At 27.7% G+C, this 21,021-nt stretch overlaps 2 protein-coding genes across 2 annotated transcripts; both read left to right on the forward strand.

Moving 5' to 3' along the window:
• Positions 1 to 3,962: 3,962 nt before the first annotated feature.
• Positions 3,963 to 11,606, forward strand: EIN_440880 (protein serine/threonine kinase, putative; the record flags this gene model as incomplete). The annotated part of the gene is made up of 1 exon (XM_004183202.1): positions 3,963 to 11,606. One exon carries the CDS (start codon positions 3,963 to 3,965, stop codon positions 11,604 to 11,606), a length of 7,644 nt encoding a protein of 2,547 aa, XP_004183250.1.
• A 3,113-nt stretch (positions 11,607 to 14,719) lies between these two features.
• On the forward strand, positions 14,720 to 16,021 carry EIN_440890 (hypothetical protein; the record flags this gene model as incomplete). Its single annotated transcript, XM_004183203.1, has 2 exons — positions 14,720 to 15,138; positions 15,232 to 16,021. The coding sequence occupies 2 exons, from the start codon at positions 14,720 to 14,722 to the stop codon at positions 16,019 to 16,021; spliced, it is 1,209 nt and encodes a 402-aa protein (XP_004183251.1).
• Positions 16,022 to 21,021: the final 5,000 nt, after the last annotated feature.

Consider the following 21,021-nt stretch of genomic DNA (forward strand, 5'->3'; position numbering starts at 1 on the left):
TTTATGTTTTAAAAGTTTTTAATATTAATGATTATTCGAATAAATTTGTTTGACAAATAAACAAGTTTTTCTATAAAATTTACATCAAATTAATTTATTTGACTGTTTTACTATAAATGTTTAATATATAGTAAATTAAACCATATAATGATACATTATTAAAAACTATTTATTTTTATTATAATACTGTTAATAAATTTCGAATAATTCGTTTATTATTGTGTAATTTATAATACAATATAGTAAATAAACTGTAAATAAATATACTATTAATTATACTAAACATAAATTTGATTTTTATAAAACTACTCTCAGACTTAACAATTCATTCTTCTTAATCGTTTTTTTGATTTTAAAAAAATGATAAACTCCCCCCAAGCCAACATTATAAGAAAAGCCTGTTTTCTAAAATCGTGCTATTATTTGTAAATTATAAATAAATTATAAATAAATTAAAATGTTAATTGTTGTTTTCAAATTGTAATATTTGTCAACACAAATTACAAAAATAGAATTATTACAGTTTTTAACCACCCTAAAAATATTGTTGTTTGTATTGTGAAAACGAAATGTAATTGTTTGTCTTTAAAGTCAAAACATCAAAAATAATCTTTAAAATTATTATAGTTCGAAGATGAATGTTATGATGTTGATTTTGTTTCTAAAATACAGTGTTGCTTTCTTCGATTTTGATCAACCCGAAAACCCAAACGACCCCAAAGAACAATTCACAGTTAACGAAAAAATGAAAAAGAAAATGGAATTGTTGATACAAGAAGGAGAGATACAGACTTTTCGTTTAAATCTCCTTGCAAATAGAATTGGGAGATTTATAACAACAGTTAAATTTGAAGAATACAAAGATGCCGTATTGGGTGCAAAATCAATTGAAGAGGAAATTCTTGGTATCCTCGATGAAATCTTATTAAAAAACTACATTGACCAAATACAAATAAACAATTAATTTAAATTAGTCGATGATGCATTACAAAAGAGACAACAATCACTGCACATTGGTATTTACTTAACAATATGATATTAATGATGAACAGAATTAATAAATCCAAATTAAATAATCAGTACAAATCAACTTTGAAATTGCAACTTCTTGTACCAATGGAGTTTTATAAACTTTTAATAGACGTTTTGAAATTCATTACTAAAATACATGGTATCAAAGAATATACAAAATTGAAAAATTCAGTCGATTTATTAAACACCTTTATTAAAAAGTTGAAAAAAGAAATAAAAGAGGCGGATTTAAATTTTCAAGTCAGAGAAATCAATCAAAAAGATTTTTTGGTAACTTATGGCATCAAGAAAAAAGATGCAATTTTCCGAAAATAAATAATCGCGAAAATGAGACGAAATATCAACTTATATTGGCAAAAAAATGAAATATATTATAATTATTGTTAATTATAACTATTCTGTGTTTGAGATCATTTTCGCCAAAAAATAATAAATTAAAAGCAAACCAATAACAACCTTCGATTAAAAATAATTTTACTTCTTTTCATTCTTCCAACATTGTCTTACAAGTTGATAATTTATATTAACATATAACATTTTATAATTTAATACTAAGTCTTATAAACTCAAAAACTGATTTATAAAAAATAATATTAAACATGTTGAAAAATTATATTCAAAATAAAATTTTTATTTTAACACCTTAAATTTAATAATTATATTTACTAATTTGAAACTTGAATTTATTTATAACAATTAATTAACTTATTCAACTGATTGGTAATTTTATAATAATTTAGTATATTTAAATTTTGGGTGATAATTGTTTGTAAAAACATACCAAAAATCTTCACAACCATTTCTGCAATTTTCACACAGCAAAAAACTATTGCGTTTTTTTCTTTACAAAGCATGCATTGAATGTACTTGAAATGTAAATGCATACAATTGCGATAATTAATGGTATAAGGGCTTTCATATAATTCACTGTTTCATTATCATCGTCATATTTTACTTTAAAACATAACACCAAATGCGTGGTTAACAAACCAATTGGTATTATTCAAAGAACACCAATAAAAATAGACTCTACACATGCTCCCTCGTTTTGGTTGACAAAATATTATCCCAAACACGCTTCTTGTTCACGATAATAATCTTCGTTGTAAACAAAAAGAAAATACATGGCAGTCAAAACAATTCCATTAACAATTTCAAAAATCACTAAAAACAAAAAAAGAAAATAATCAAACATATTCCCACCCCATATCCAAAAACATCTTCTTTGAACAACTTGGCTTGTAAAAACACCAAAACGACAAATAACACAGGACATAAAAATATGGATTTTGTCATATCACCAACAGAAAAGAAATTTTGGTCGTTGGAATTGTAGTAATGACCACTATTGATTTTATTTGATAAATTGTAAGTGAATCCACAACTCAACAACGATACAACAATTTGTAAACAAAGTGGAAGTAATACATACCCAAATGAAAAGACTCCAAAAGCATGAATACTAAACAAAACGGTTGTTGTTAATACGACAACTGGCAAGAAAAAGGATGAATTGATGTCTGAAAAATTAGAGAGAGATATTTGGAATACTGTAGATAAAGGAATTGGAAATAATAATAATCTTTTTACGTCGTTTGTATTTGTTTCTGAGAAATGTCTTAAAAAACTAAGCCAGTAAGTTCCTATTAAATAAATGAAAGCAAAGATAAATAGTAATAAAGAGATAACACCGGAATTTATTGAAATGTGTTATCCAGAGAAAGGAAATGGAAAATGGAAAATAATAATAGGCACAAAAAGTAAAAGTATTTGTTATATAATTAGCAAAAATGAAAAGGAAACACATTTTTATTTCAGATATTAAACGTTTTTTCTTTCAATAATATACAAAACAGTTTTTATTTGCGAACACACTGAAGTGCTATTTTTGGTAGTCAAAAATGAAATGCAAGCTTCGCGATTTATTAAATCTTTATTGAAGATTATTGAGTAAATTGTGTTTTCAACAATTAATTAAGAATATAAAACACATGTTTATGTAATGTTAAGAAAAGTATGTATATCACAATGAGTCGATATTACACGAATCACTGAAAGAGGAAATAATAATTGTGAGTTCATGTAACTATTTTATAGATTTTTGGTTATTTTCATTGAATTGTAAAAATATAAAATTTAAAACTTTTCAAAAAACAACAAGAGTTAGTTTTCAAAAGTTGTATTTTTTTGCAAAAAACACACAAAATATTCTTTAAAATGTTGGGAGTTAGGTAATAAGTCATAAAAAATAGTAAAAAAATAAACAATGATTTTCTAGTGTTTCGAGGGTTTTCCCGATATATTTCAGTTATTAATATCTAAATACCGGGGACAAGGTTAGAGAAAGGACAACGTTTAGAGAAAGACTCTTGTTGTATTTTACTTGTAAATTCAAAGTAGTGATGCTAATGTTGATTATAATCAACACTATTTATATTGATTATGTGATTATTGTGTTATAATGTTCAAATAAAAATTATTTAAATTTGTTTTTGTATTATAAAAATATTTACTAAATATTTGTTTTCATGTTATTTAAATGATTTATACGAAATTCAAAACAACTTACTTGTTTAAATTGTGATGTTTATCTTTAAACTATAAAAATATATTTATTATAATTATCAATTTTTATAGTTTTGTTATAACTTAAACAACCACATTGTTTTAATTATTGAATATTATTAATAAATCTATTTTTTAATTATTTTCTTAATTCAAATAATTTCAAATCTAAAAAAATCGAAAAACAACAAAACTCTCTTTATTTTTTAATAAATATTTGAATAATATTTATCAATACTTGACAAGATAAATAATTAAAACATTATAAGTTAACTATTATTTTTGAATATAATAACACATAATCAATTGTTTTTCAAATTAGTGATTATTTCAATTGATTATATAATGAACAAAAATACAAATTCATGCTATTTAAATATGTCACCATAATTCTTTGGTTAATTATACAATTATCCGCTTCTTTAATGTGGTGTCAAATTGGAAAAGAGATAATTCAATGTAACACAACGACTTTAAACACGAAGTGTGTTAACACAATATTTACTATTAATATAGATGTAATGTATATTAGAAATACTTCAAATGTTTACATTATTTGTAAAGATATTAAACAATTTAAATTTAATTGTGATGAAAATTTGAGATATCTTAATGTGGATTTTAATGAAACAGAATTGGTTTTTTATTCCAATAATTTCCACGTTCAAAAAGTTAATGAAAAATGTTTTGATTTATATTCAAAACAATTTAAAAACACAACAAAACATACAATAAAAACTATAGGCGCTTATTGTTCTGTTAATAATTGTGAAACTTGCTATTTTACTGATCGTACCAAATGTCAAACGTGTTTTTCAAATTTTTCTTTAATCAACAGTACTACATGTAGACCTTGTAACGATTTTTCTAATTGTGAAACGTGTTCATCAACTTCTGCACGTTGTAAAATTTGCAAAACAGATTTCTATGACGCAGGAAACACAACTGGACCGACTTGTCTTCCATGCCCAACAAATTGTTTAGTGTGTACTAATTTAAAAGGTTGTGAACGATGTGTTGATGGGTATTATCTGAATGGCACTACTTGTACAAAATGTGATCCAACTTGCAGTCAAAGTTGTCTCAATAAAACTGGTGCTTGTTTAACATGCAATGAAAATTATGTCAAGAGTCTAACAAATTCCAGTCAATGCGTATCATGTTCTTCATTTGATATAAATTGCGAAAGTTGTATTCAAAATGAAAGAAGTTGTTATAAATGTAATAGAAATTATTATCCTGGAATAGATGGGAAATGTGTTTTATGCCACAGCTCTTGTGTAACAGGAGAGTGCAATACAGTGAATGGAAAATGCAACACATGTGCAAATAATTATACAAAATATATTTTAGAACAAATTGAATGTCAAAAGTGTCAAGAATTTGACAACAATTGTAACACATGTTCAGTAACTACAAGAAAATGTATTAAATGTAAAATTGGGTTCAGACCCGATATTTATTATCCTAATAACTGTATTCCTTGTAATGAAACATGTTTAAATAAATGTGATACCAAAAACGGAGCTTGCACTTCTTGTATTACTGGGTATGTACTGACGACAGTTTCTTCTTCAAATGCATGTGAATTGTGTGAAAATTTTGATCAGAATTGTGAAACATGTGAAGACAATGGAATAAGAATATGCAAAATATGTAAAACTGGATTTCGTATTAATCCATCAACAGGAATGTGCATAAATTGTGACTCATATTGTACTCAATGTATTTCTTCAACAGGTATTTGTACCAGATGTTCCGATGGGTACACACCCAAATTAACACTTTCAACGTCTTGTGAACTCTGTACATCAATAGAAAGATGTTTAACATGCTCTACAACTGAAAGAAAATGTATTACTTGTTCAAGTGGTTATTACGTTTTGAATGGGTTTTGCAAAGCTTGTTCTGCTACATGTGGTGGTATGTGTGATCCCATAACAGGTGATTGTACTGGGTGTATTTCAAATTACGTTTTTTCAAAGACTGATTCTAAAATTTGTGAGACTTGTGGTGACTATAGTAAAGAGTGTGTAACATGTTCAACTGATTTCCAAAGGAAATGTGTCACTTGTTCAACTGAATATTATCCAGACGCAGATGGAAATTGTGTTACTTGTTCGCCAACGTGTATTTGTGATTCGACTACGGGATTCTGCACTTCTTGTCAACCAAATTACGTTTTACAAAATCAAAAATCAAGAACATGTGAACTATGTTCATCATTTGATCCAAATTGTCAAACGTGCAGCAGTGATTCGTCAAGAAGATGTGTTACTTGTAATTCGGGTTGTTATATAAACACTAATTATTATTGTGTATCGTGTGATTCAACGTGTGGTGGAAAGTGTCAGAACACGACTGGGTATTGCACTGGATGTATTGAGAATTATGTATTAACAACAACATCTTCGACTATTTGTCTACCATGTTCTACTTTTGATAATAATTGTTTACAATGTGCCTCTGATTATTCAAGAAAGTGTACAAAATGTGGTGTTAGTAATATGTATCCAGATGAAAGAACATTTATATGTAAAACATGTGATTCAACTTGTAATGGAGGATGCGACCAATCCACTGGAATATGCACCACTTGCTTGCAAAATTACGTATTTACAGAACCTCAAAGCAAAAGTTGTGTTAGTTGTAACACTTTTGATCCAAATTGTCTTAAGTGCAATTCTAACTTTAATAGAAGGTGTTCTGTTTGTAAAACATCTTATTACCCAAATTCAAATGGTATTTGTATTTTATGTTCTTTAAACTGTACTTATTGTAATCAATCAAATGGAATATGTACTCAATGCAAACAAAATTACGTATTTAAAACTACAAACAGTGCAGAGTGTGTTTATTGTAAAGACTTTGATGCAAATTGCAAAAGTTGTTTTATAAACTCCGATAGATTATGTTATGAATGTGAGTCTGGATATTATCCAGGAATTAATAAAATATGTACCAAATGTGATGATACATGTGGTGGAAAATGCAATGCAATGACTGGATATTGTACTGGATGTAATACGGGGTATGTCCCAATTAATTCGGTATCTTTAACATGTCAAAGTTGTTCAACATTTGATTCAAATTGTTTAGAATGCACAACCGACTTCAAACAAATTTGCAAAACATGTTCAAGTGGCAAATATCCATCTTCGTCTGGTACATGTCAAGAGTGTGATAAATCATGTGGTGGACAGTGTAATGGCACAACAGGGATATGCACAGGATGTCTCGATAATTATGTTTTTTATGATGATAAAACAGTGACTTGTCAGTCATGTTCACTCTTTTATAACAAGTGTTTAAAATGCGCAACAGATTACTCGAGAAAATGTATAGAATGTCAACCAAATAATTACTTATCCAATAATATATGTCTTCCTTGCGACTCCACTTGTAAAAGTTGTGATGGGAAAACTGGCCAATGCACAAGTTGTAATCAAAATCATGTTTACTCTGGCAATAAAATGTCATGTGTACCATGTTCGACTTATGACACAAATTGTCTCACTTGTAGTACTTCTTTTGAAAAGATATGCACAACATGTATTAATAATAAATACCCCGATAAAATAACAGGACAATGTATCGCATGTTCTATAGGTTGTCAATTCTGTGACGGGACAACCGGAAATTGTACAAGATGTGGAGATAATTTTGTAAATGATGAATCAACAAGTAATGGTTGTGTAAGTTGCTTCGATTTTGATAACAATTGTGTGAGATGTGCATCAGATAAATCAAGAAAATGTGAAAAATGTACAACAAAGTATTATCCATCAAATAATTATCCTTTTAAATGTATTAATTGTTCTAGTACATGTGGTGGTATGTGTGATCCAACGACAGGTGATTGTACCGGATGTATTTCAAATTATGTATTTTCAGACACTGATTTAAAAATTTGTGAAAGTTGTACAAACTATAGTAAAGAGTGTGTAACATGTTCAACTGATTTCCAAAGGAAATGTATCACTTGTTCAACTGGATATTATCCAGACGCAGATGGAAATTGTGTTACTTGTTCGCCAACGTGTATTTGTGATTCGACTACGGGATTCTGCACTTCATGTAAATCAAATTACGTTCATTCAACAAGTGACCAAAAAGTATGTGAAACGTGCGCATCATTTGACCCAAACTGCATAACTTGCAGCAGTGATTCGTCAAGAAGATGTGTTACTTGTAATTCCGGTTTTTACCCAAAACAATACGGGGATTTTAAATGCCAAAAATGTGATACTTCTTGTAAAACCTGTAGTAGTACAACTGGTTATTGTTCGGAATGTGCAACAAATCAATACACATTAAACAATGATAGCTCTATATCATGTGATTTGTGTTCTTCTTATGATTCCAACTGTTCGACATGTTCAACGACTCAAAGGGGATGTTCTGTTTGTAAAGAAAATAATTACTTGGATATTAAAACAAAGCATTGCTCGGTCTGTGACAATTCCTGCAATTATAAATGTAACAAAGAAAACGGGATTTGTGATGAATGCATCACTAATTACGTTTTTACTGAACCCAACAGTAAAATATGTATTTCTTGTAATACTTTTGATGTTAATTGTAAAACTTGTTCCGCTGATTTCGCACGAAAATGCATTGAATGCTCAAGTGGGTATTATCCCAATCTAACTGGCCGTTGTGTCCAATGCAGCACAATTAACTTTTATTGTAATTCTTGTGATTCAAAAAAACAACAATGTTTAGATTGTATAAATCCGTATTATTTAAAATCAGAAAATTCTTGTTTAAAATGTCCAGAAGGTACTTATAAAAACACCACAACTTCATGTAAAAATTGTTTTGAAAAAATTCCAAATTGTAGGACATGTGAAGGTTCCGAAATACAAACTAGGTGTACATCGTGTTATGCTCCTTATACAATTAATACTCGAGGAAACTGTGTTTTATGTAATTATCCAAATTATTATATACAGTCATCAAACACCAATGGTAGTTGTGAAATGATGACTGAAAACTGTGATATACAAATTAATATAAATATGTGTGTCAAATGCAAAAGTGGGTCTTTCCTTTCTGAATACAAATGTAAAAATACTACTAATTGTACATCTTCAAATATACTTTCACTGAATTCTTGTGACTGTGTTGACCAAATCTCTATTAATTCAGATTGTTGTAAAACTATACCAAATTGTAAATATTTAAAAATAGTAAAAAGTAAAGAACAATGTTTAAACTGTAATGACAATTACATACTCACAACAGATCAAATGTGTACAACTAAAGTAACATCTGGGATATATAGAAATGGTGTGTATTATCAATGTAAAAACATAGAATATTTAAATTATTTTAATTCGTGTACTACATGTGGTGGTGCCACTTCGGTTTGTGTAGAAAATAATAACAAAATTAATTACCTCAATTGTGCCAACAAAGAAATTTTGGATGTTGAAAAGGCACTTTGTATAACTGATATAAATTGCACAACAGTAACAACTAATTTTTGTAGTAAATGTATAGAAATTAATAGTTTGTATCATGGTATTTGTGTATCTTGTCAAACAAAATTCTGTTCTATTTGTTACTCATCAAATGCAAACGAAAAGTGTATGAAATGTATGAAAGATTATTTAATGATATCAAACAATTGGTGTATTCACCAAACTAATGTTGGTTGTATACGATCGACCAGTGTTGGTTGTATACAATGTAAGAATGAATATTATCAAGTAGATACAACAAACACTGAAAATAAATATGACTTTTGTCTTCCTATATCAACTCTTAATATTAATAATTGTAAACATGTCCAATCTTCTTTGTTAAAATGTGTTGAATGTTTAGATTCTTATAAATTAAAAAATGGAATTTGTGCAGAAAATTTTGAACAAGACGATATCAATGAAACAAGTTTTAATCAAAAATATCAATTTGAATATTTCCACACAAATTATAAAAATCAAATTAAAAGTAGTATTGAAACGATATGTGTTGATAGAACAAATAAAGGATGCATACACTGTTTGAATGGGTTTTATTATAATCATATTAATACAAATGACATTTCTGGTGTTGAAAGCGAGTGTGTGCCATGTGTTAATAACTGCAAAACGTGTTATAACTCAACTCTTTGTACTTCATGTCTTAAAGGTTATTATTTAAATTCTTTGATGGAGTGTCAAAGTCTCGGTGAACTTTCTGTAAAATGCAATTTGACACTTCCAACGGGAGGGGGCTGTGCCATTTGTAATGATGGGTATTACAAGTTTAATTCAGATTGTAAAAATTGTGATAAGTCGTGTTTAACATGTTTCGATGCAACATCATGTCTTTCATGTAACACAAATTATTATAGACTTTCAACAACTCAAAAGTTGTGTCTTCCATTTTCAGAAATGTTAAATTGTGAAAACAAAACAGAAATTGGCTGTTCTAGATGTTTATCTGAATATTATGAATTGAACCACATTTGTTACAAATGTATTGATAATTGTATTTCATGTGAAGATGCTAATAGTTGCGAAAAATGCAAAGAAAAAGATTACGTTTTATTAAATAAAAAATGTGTGCATTATACAGAGATAGAACACTGTCTCTCTGCATCTCATTCGAAGTGTACAACATGTGATAGAAATAAGAAGATATCTGATGATGGAGTTACGTGTCTGGATTCAGTCAATTATGGAGTTATTGTTGGTGTGCCAATTACTATTATAATTGTGTTAATAATAGTTATTACTGTTGGTATTATCATAACCATATTTTTTATAATTCGACACAAAGAGAAAATTGAGACTTTAAATATTTGTGTCTTCCAAATGAATCGTTCGAATATTGTAATGTCAAGTATAAATAAAAATATATGTTGTAACAAAAAGACATTAAGGTTTAATTTGGATAGTGATGATTTACTACCAGTTGATGAAGAGACAAGAGACTTGATTTGTATTGGAAACACTTCGAAACATGAAATGAAAATTCAATTCAGTGTTGTAGAAGGATGTGATTACTATGACATTCGGACTGTACCAAACATTATAACATTGAAGCGAGGGTTTGCGTGTGAATTTGAGTTGTTTATAAAACCATTGTGTTCATGTCAAATGAAAGAAGAGATTCGTGTTATTGGTTTGGACCTTCAGACGTGCAAAGAGTACATAGAAAATATTCACATTGAATGTGCAACACAAAATACAACAAAATTGAATTACAGAGAGTTACAAGAAACAAAGCAAATTGGTGAAGGGTCGTTTGGAGTTGTTATGATAGGTACTTTCAGAGATAACAAAGTTGCTATTAAGAAGATGAAAAGTGTTAATAAAACACCTGAACAACTCAAAGAGTTTGAAAAGGAAGTTTCCATGTTAGACAAATTTAGAAATGAGTATATCATCCATTTCTATGGAGCTTGTTTTATAACCAATCACATATGTATGGTCACCGAATTTGCTCAATATGGATCTTTACAAGACTTAATTAAAAAGAAAAGTAAAAACGAAATCAATTTAAAAATGAGAGTTAAACTTATATTAGATGCTTCAAAAGGACTTTTATATTTACACGAAAATGGTGTATTACATAGAGATATCAAACCTGATAATATTCTGGTCTTAAATTTGGATTATACACAGAAAGTTAGTGGTAAATTGACTGATTTTGGGTCATCACGAAATATTAACATGATGATGACAAACATGACATTCACTAAAGGAATTGGAACACCTAAATATATGGCACAAGAAGTTTTAAACAAAGAACATTACAAAAAACCAGCGGATGTGTTCTCTCTAGCCGTGTCATTATTTGAGTGTCTGATTTGGGAAGAAATATACCCCAAAGAAGAATTCAAATTCGCGTGGAGTATTGCTGATTTTATCACAAGTGGAAAAAGAATAGTAAAACCACTTAACATGGATGAAAGTATTTATAATGTCATTTCTAAAATGTGGGCTGTTATACCACAAGAAAGACCAACTATGGATTTATGTGTGGAATTTATAGAAAGATATTTTAATAACATTTAATGATGTTTTTTGTTTTTGTTGTTGTTATACAAAATTGTATAAGATAATATTATATTTTATTATATTAAATATATTGAATATTACTTTTTATAATTATAAAATTTGTGTATGATTTATTACTTAATGCAACAAACAACAATAATTCAATAAAGTTATTTCTAAATTTTTTCAATTTTAATGTGTTAATGCTATCAAAGCAAATCAAATTGAACATTGATGAATTACTAATTACATAATGTTTTAAATTGTCGTGATGCTCAAAAATTAAATATTTATATAGCAAAAATGGGCATTTAATTAATGATAATTTTTGTTTCAAATAGTTTTTTTAATACGACAAAATATGTTAAAATTATGTTAGATGTAAAAAAATGAAACCATTGAATGTATTGTTCAAACTTTTTTATTAAGATAATTTAGTATATGTGATCTAAAAAATATTAAATAAATCCAGATAAATAACTTTAAAATGTTTTTATTTTGTAGACAGTGATGATATGAAAAATTTATAAATGTGCTAAAAACAACCTTAACTCAAATACAGTCAAACCTCTATCGAGTGGTAATTTCAGGAAATTTTACCTTTATCGAGTGGGTTTTTCTATTTTTATTATTTGACTTTTTTGACACAATAAAACATTTTTTATTTTTTTTTCAAAAATAGGTTATATAAAATATAAATAGAGTCATTCTCTAAACGTTGTCCTTTCTCCAACGTTGTCCCTCAGTTTTTAGATATAAATAACTGGAATATATCGGGAAATTTTTCGAAACGCCAGAAAATCATTGTTTCAGTTTTTTTACCGTTTTTATGATTTATTACCTAATTCCCAATTTTTTAAAGAATATTTTGTGTATTTTTTTGCAAAAGGGACAACGTTTGAAGAAAGGACAACGTTTGGAGAATGACTCTACATAAGAAAAAAAAATATATACACGTTTTAACTATAAAAGCATTTTTGCATTTAAAAATTAACTGAAAAAACTGAAAAATCATAAATGTCGTCACCCAAAAAGAAAGTCTTTCTGACCATTGACGAAAAGAAAACAATTTTGTCATGGTTTAAAACAAATCACACACAAAGTGTAGACACTCTGATTCGAAAAACCGAAGAAAAATATAACAAAAAACCAGGAAGAGAATCTTTAAGAATTTTATTAAAAAAAGGTATACCAAGTACTTTGATCGAAAAGGGAATTCCTGGTTCATCTAAATTATCAAGAAAAGTTAAACATCAAGACATGGAAGATTACCTAAACAATATGATTATTACAACAAAACGGTATAATTGTCCTGTAACATATGAAGTCATCAAATCGTTTGCCAATAGTTACTGTGCGAAAAATGGTTACGAGGACTTGAAATTTTCTAATGGTTGGATTACTGGATTTTGTTCAAGATACAATTTAAAATCCAAAAAAATCAGCGGAGAGAGTAATTCAGTAAATCCACAAGATTTTCAAACACAAATAAATTCTCTGGTTGATATCATTGCTCAATACCAACCAGAAAATGTTTATAACGCAGATGAAACTGGACTATATTTCAAATTGCTTCCAGACAAAACAATGTCGGATTTAACAAACAACCATGGAGCAAAACAAAGCAAAGAAAGAGTCACTGTAATGGTTTGCTGTTCACTTGCTGGAAACAAAGAAGACTTGCTTGTGATTGGTAAATATCATGAACCAAGGTGGCTTAACAAACCAGAATATCAGACCATAAAAAAGTATTATAGCGCACAAGAAAACGCTTGGATGGACACTGAGCATTTCCATGATTGGTTAATTGAATGGGAAGACAGACTAACCATTAGTGGCCGATGTATTCTTCTTATTGTAGACAACGCTCCGAGTCATAAACTGACGTTAAGTCTTGGGTTTTATAAAGAAAACCAAGACATGTCTATAAAGGTATAAAAAGTACTCGATATCATGAATATGAGTTGATTCTTAAACACATCAGGTTGGAATTTCTTCCAAAAAATACAACATCGGTGTTTCAACCGTGTGATGCTGGAATCATTCATTCGTTAAAATGTGCATATAAAAGGAAAATTATTTCCGAATACACCAGAGCAATAAGCGAAGTTGTATCTGCGAATAAAATTTACACTGGACTAAAACTCAATGTTGGAGATGCAATTAAATTATTAACCGCTTGTTGGTATCAAGATGTTACATCTCAAACAATAATCAATTGTTGGAGACATGCTTTGTATCAAGGAGAAAATGTATTTGACCAAATTGATACATTGGGCTATCATATTGAAGACTTGATTGAAGAAGACGTTGATGTAGTAAGAGATGAAATACCTAACAGTGGTGAAGTAATACAACGAAAAATTGAAATGGAAACATCACTTGTCAAACAAATGATGGAATTGGAATATCTCAAAGAACAAGTTCAAACAAAAGAAGAAGAAGTAAAGGATACTACCACTAAATATATAGAATTTTGTGAATTGAACGATTTAACACCAAGCCAAAACTAATTGACAATTTTAATTAAATTTATTATACAAATGGAATTTATACAAATGTGTTGTTTAGAACACGTTTTATAATTGTTAATTCACTTTTAAAAATTAAAATATTTAATACTTTTTTTACCATTTAATAAACTTGTTTATTTGTTTATTATTTTTTTGTCTTAGTGTTATTATAAAATGAAATTAAAAAACATTTTACCACAAATCCAAAGAAAAAAAATCTATTTTTCCCGAAATATTAAAATAAAAACATATAAAAAACAGTTCTTTATCGAGCGGTATCCAATTTTAATTGGCTAAAAATCCCATTCGATAAAGGTACCACTCGATAGAGATGCTATTCGATAGAGGTTTGACTGTATTCAATTGACTGCATTAATTTTAATATTAACTACTTTATTATTTTACTGTAGTTAATCTGAGAAATACCATTATTTATCAAAAAACATGAAAATTGTTAATAGTAAATAGATTAAAATTTATTAAAAAAAATCATGTGTTTGATTTTGTAAACTACATTATTATTATTTAAAATTATAAATTATATTATATTTTTTACTAATCTATAAACTATTTAATTTGTCGATTATTTAATCGAAAACGATAACTAGTATAAACACAATGTCAAAGCTTGACAGTTATAATGGAATGGTAGTTTCTAAGTACTTTAAAGATATTGAAGATTTCATTCGTCTTGAGTTTGTGTGTAAGAAGTACAATGGCAATATGAAGAAGTTCCACTTTAATCCAATTCCATTGACGTGCAAAACTATTAACTACTTTCCAAATATCGAGACTTTTCACTTGTGGGACAAAAATGAAGAGAATTTTGGCAATGGATTTTTTTATAACTTTGCATGCAATACGGACTATGTAGATTATAACAATATTAACAAATACTTCCACCGAGAGATTAAAGTCGAGAAAAAGTTTTATGAGATAGTTTTGTGGTTCAATGTTGATTACTGCACCGTTGAAGCAAACAAAAGCCAAAATTTTATTTTCAAAAATTTAAAGTACTCCATCAATGATAGAAAAAAGTTTGGTAATACCATACCAACTTGTATTAAATCAATTGGTGACAATTGTTTCAGTAATTGTCATGATTTGAAAAGTATTATAATACCATCTAGTGTCACTTCAATTGGTAATAACAGTTTCCGTGAATGTAGTAGCTTAAGCAGTGTAGTGATACCTTCCAGTGTAGTATCCATTGGTGCCAAATGTTTTGAAAAATGTAGAAATTTAAGTCGTATTGATATACCACACTATATCACTGTCATTGGTTTTAAATGCTTATTTGGAAATGAGACATTGGGGGGCTTTGATATACCACCAAGTGTTAAATGGATAAACGACAAAGAATATAAGAGTGACTTCGTTTATGTTGAATATGCCATACCAACGATCCAATTACCTATTGATTTAAACACCAACCCTACTTATGCCATGTATCCAAATCTGGCACCTTTCATCAACCCCGTTGGCATGATTAATCCAGTCGGAAATGGACCAACAGCAGGAAATTATAAGCCAGTTAATGATACATACGAAGGTAAAAACACTTTAATACAATATAATATACCATCAAATGTCATTTCTATTGAATGTTGTTGTTTTTATGATTGCAGTTGCTTGAGCAGTGTTATCATACCATCAAGTGTTGTAGCTATTGGCGATGGGTGTTTTTATAGATGCAGAAATTTGAAAAGTGTGGTAATACCATCAAGTGTCACGGCAATTGGTAGTGCGTCTTTCCGTGAATGTAGTACTTTGAGCAGTGTAGTGATACCATCAAGTGTTGTATCCATTGGTGCCAAGTGCTTTGAAGATTGTAAAAGTCTGAATAATATTGTTATACCAACTGTCACTACAATTGGGTATGATTGTTTCAAATCAAACACTGTAGTTCACAGAGAGTAGTTTTAATCAATTGAATTTTAAATGTTGTTATGTTAAAAAGTGGAAAAAATTACATCATGGAAGAATTCACCAAATTTGGATAAAGGGCGAGTTATTAACCCTTCGAGGACGGGAAAAATCAAAATTTGTAAAAAAAATCTTAGTCAATTGTAATGTAAATGTGACCTTTTTTCTTTAATTTTTTCAAAAAAAGCTAGACACCCTGGAACGACGGCTCTAGTATATTTTTATGGTAAATTGTTATAAATTATAGTAAAAAAGTGAATTTTTTGTTGAAGTTGGGATGAACAAAGGTTCACTTTTTTGCTTGATCTTTTCAGAAACAAGTCACAGTTCAATGGAAAAGTCAGATCAAATATTTATTGAGATGACCACAACTTATTACAATAATATAATTAATTATAAAATATAACAAAGACCAAATTGCATCATAAAACATACTGGTCTGGAATATTCAAAATCAATTACATCATAAAACAACGAAGAAAAAATAATAAAGCATAGACTTTGAGGTGTATTGAAATTTCATTATGCAATTGATCTCAAAAACAATTACAAGGGAAATTAAATAGATTTTTTGTAAACTTTGAAAAATACAATAATTTAAAAAATTGGGTTTTGCTATTTTTTTTGTAAAAGAAATAAGATAAGACGAAAAGACACTTTTGTTTGTTCCGACTTTGAAAAAAAATCTTAGAGAAAATAAGTGTAAAATATACAAAAAATAACTAAAATACATTTTCAAAAGTATCAAAAATCGCAAAATCGAGAAAAATTTATAAAATAAACTTTAACAATAAAAGCAGTCGCATTAAAATATACTTTGGTCACCACGAGGTTTTGTGATCACTCGTTGAAATTCACGGAGTGCCACTGTCGAGGAAGCAAGATATGAATTCATTGTTCGTAATTGGTATATTTTATCATTTTCAAACAAAAACAAAAGGCAAAACGTGTTTTATGCAATCTATTTAGAATATAAAGATTTGTATTTGATAAATAAATGTTTATTTTGCAGCCACTGTTTATTCATTTTCAAATTATGCATTTTTGGGCAACTAACAAAAAACTTATAGTAAATGTATTGAGATAATGAAAAACAAAGAAAAACACAAGTGTAAAGACATCATGATATATACCAATGTTGACACTTTAAACTATAATTTATAATAAAATAAATTAATATATTATTAATAATTTATCATATTATTTATAATAGTTTTATAATTATAATTGTTATATATTATAGAAACAATCAACAGACATAATTTTGACACAATAACACATCAACAACCATATCTTTACTCCAACGTGATGTCATCGAAGTGATAAGTGATCACATTGATATAACAATTTTGTGTAATTAAAACTAAATTGTATTTTATGTATAATTATAACGAAAATGGTATAATCATCCCTTTTATAAAAGATATCATTATAAAAGATACATAGTGTTTGTAATAAAGCGCGTTTTGACTGAAAACATATAGTTCAAATTTAAAACAAAACAAATAAGCATTTAATTTATATAAACAGAAACACACTGGTTTAGTGAATGATCAACAAAATGATCATGTGTGATATAATTGATGTAGTTGTTATATAGATACCAATTCAAATTATTTGGATGTTAGAATTGATTACAAACTATATTTCTAATATTATTTTACCATTAATAATATAGAGTCTAAAATAATAATATAATAATAATATAATAATAATTAATTTTTTTAAATGACAATAATAGTAAAATAATGTTATTCAAACACACCTAATAACAAAAATATTAAAATAATTTTTGTTTTAAAATGGATAATTTTAAAGAATATTTATAATTAACGACTCTCTGTGATTCCACGACAATGGATCAATAAGAAATAGACAAACAATTGTTATTTATAATATTATTAACAGTTATAGTTAAAAATATTAGATAATTTATAATGTATTGTTTATTCGATTGATTTTGTAACGAATTGTGTTTTGTGTTTTAAATAGATTTTTTCGTTAAATTTTTTAAAAATAAATACAGTCAGGTTACCCCGTTTTGTTCAATTGTTTTAAGAATGCAAGACATTTATAATTATTTTTAATTAATGAATACTATTTTAACAAATTAAATGCAAAGAACATTTTTGCGTTTTTATTTGAAGATTGCTAAACACTAAAATGGTTTTAATTAATTAAAAGTACTAATAAGATATTACATAAAACAACGTCACTTGCTACAAAACAAAAAAGTTTGTGATAAAACAAAGAAAATACTTGATATAAATTTGAATTAACACGATTATTGAGTTGGTTATTTCAAGATTTGTTATGGATAAATTTATAGCTTAAAATTGCACTATTTTAAACAACAATGTGCAAAACCAATTTGTAATCAAAAATTATCATTTTAATCCTTATATCCCGAAAAAAACATTTGAATATTTAATAAATATCGTAAATCAACATTAAATAATTTTGTGAAATAACACACAAATTTCTTGTTATATTTGGAATAAAAATTCAAAAAATAAATAATTACTTATTACTATAAATAACTTTGCCGCCTTGCATTTGATTTGACGAAAAAAATGCAAAAATCTGCCTCAACATCAGAACTCGAAAAATAAAACAAATTTTCAAACAGTGAAGTTATCACCATTGGAAACGAGAGATTCAGATGACCAAAAGCACTCTTCCCTCCATCCCAATCTATGAAGGTTTCTCACTCCCACACGCCATCCTCAGAATTGATCTTGTTGGTCGTGATCTTACTGACTACCTCATAAAGATCTTGACTGAGAGAGGTTATGCTTTTATTACAACTGCCGAAAGAGAAATTGTCAGAGACATCAAGGAGAAGCTCAGCCATATCGTTCTTGACTTCAACGAAGAAATAGAAAAGGCCGCCTCATCACCAGAACTCGAGAAGTCACATTAACTTCCAGATGGTCAAGTCAACACCATTGGCAACGAGAGATTCAGATGCCCAGAAGCACTCTTTCACCATCATTCCTTGGTATGGAAGCATCAGGTATCCACGAGACAATTTACAACTCAATCACAAGGTGCGATGTCGACATCAGAAACTAGTTGTATGAAAACATCGTCTCGTATGATGGAAAATCAATTTAAAAATCAACGACAGACAAGAGAAAGAGAAAGTTGCAAATGAAAAACGAATAAGCATAATCAAGGCTGTTCATGCTTGGCTCAATTTAATTATATTCATATTGGTGTTTATTTGGTTTAGTTTTAATAATTATTGTTATAATCAATCATAATATATAATAAATTTACTATTAATTATATTATTTAAAATTTGATTTTTTATAGTTTATTTATAATTATAATTACTATACAAATTATTATTCTTTTGTCACGCATTGTATAATGTATCCAAAACGGCTATATTTCTCGACTTAATTTGATGTTTTATAGCGTTGTTTTACCACATAAGATAATTATTTAATGTTATTGTTGTGTTAGATGAATAACAAACAAAAATGATAGTAAACAGTGGGTTTTTATCGAAATATTTTGATGTTATTTGGTTCTCTAAGTATTTTTACTTTGAGTGGAATCTATTTTTTATTTCGACAACATTATTTTTGTTATGTTGTTATTTTATTTTGGTTTGAACCAATCTTATTGGTTAAATCAAACCTACAAATTTGCACACTTTTTAAGTGTTTTTTATTTTGTTTTTTAAAAAACTTGAATATCTGATAATATTATATAATCAATTTTTATTAACAATTTAATTTGTTTATGAAAACAGTTTATTTTCGTATTATTTTTATTACTAATATTAATTTGTTAAATTATATATTTTATTGATTGAAGGACAAATCTTTTACAAAACCCAATTAATTTGAGTTTATGAATGATAAAATGTTTTATAAATAATTCAAAGGTTTGAATTTAAGTTGAACTATTTTATCAAATAAGTCAAAAATCGTTCTAAATTGTTCAAGAAAAGTCGCCATTATTTTCATTTTTTTGGAAAAGTGAAATTCTTTTTTGAAATTTTTTATCGAATTGAGGTTAATTATAATATGAGTACAGTTTATTTTTGTACTGGTATTTTTTAGAAAATGTTGGTTTGGTTGATTTGAATAGATTAAGTAAAAAATTGGGCAATGTTTAAATTGATGGAAAATTTTTTTCATAAATAACCAAATATTAAGAAATAACATTTTACCATTTAAACCCCATTTTCGGTCCCAGCGGTTTTTTATTCAGACTATAATAACAAATGTTTTGGGGTGCAAACTTTAAAATAAAAAAATTTTTTATAGCAATTTTTACATGGTCGTTGTACAACAACAATATATTTTTTCGATATTTCATTTTACCACTGTTTTTTTTTTGTTTTGAACAATTGTTAAAGTTAAAAGTAATTTTTACTTTCAAAATATAATAAATTCTATGTTGGTTATTTTACTATGATAATTATTATTGGTGCTTGTATCCAAAACACCACTTTTTTAAATCAAACAAATAAATGGCTTCCGAATATCACGAAAAAAATAAAGGGATTGGATTTTAAAGAAATGTAAGATAACATAGAGCAAAGAACACTTGGCTGCCCCATCTCTGATAAATATGAAGATTTTTTCGAAGCAGCATCATTTATTCAATTAAAACTTTTGCTTGAAGAAACAATAAAAAGGTATCCAGACCGCGAGAATAAAAATCGGACACACCAAATTGGTATATGTATTGAGGTGTGCAAATCCCTAAAACTTTGGGAAAACACGGTTTGTGAATTGTTCAACATTGGCAAACATACTCTTTCGAAAGAAAAGATGAAATTTCCCGCGATTGTGCACAAAATGGTACTTGAGCCGGGAAGGCCAAGTGAAATTAGAAACAACCGTGAATCAATTGTAAAATACATTTTTGATCACAGGAAAGTCGGTTTAGCAGTAACAAGTCTTAATGTATTCCAATTTTGCACTAATGAATTGCAAACGATGGTGTAAAAATCAAATTTCCATAGATACATA

This window comes from Entamoeba invadens, assembly GCF_000330505.1.
Source record: "Entamoeba invadens IP1 unplaced genomic scaffold scaff_1105074724807, whole genome shotgun sequence".
In the NCBI taxonomy this organism is placed as follows: domain Eukaryota; phylum Evosea; order Mastigamoebida; family Endamoebidae; genus Entamoeba; species Entamoeba invadens.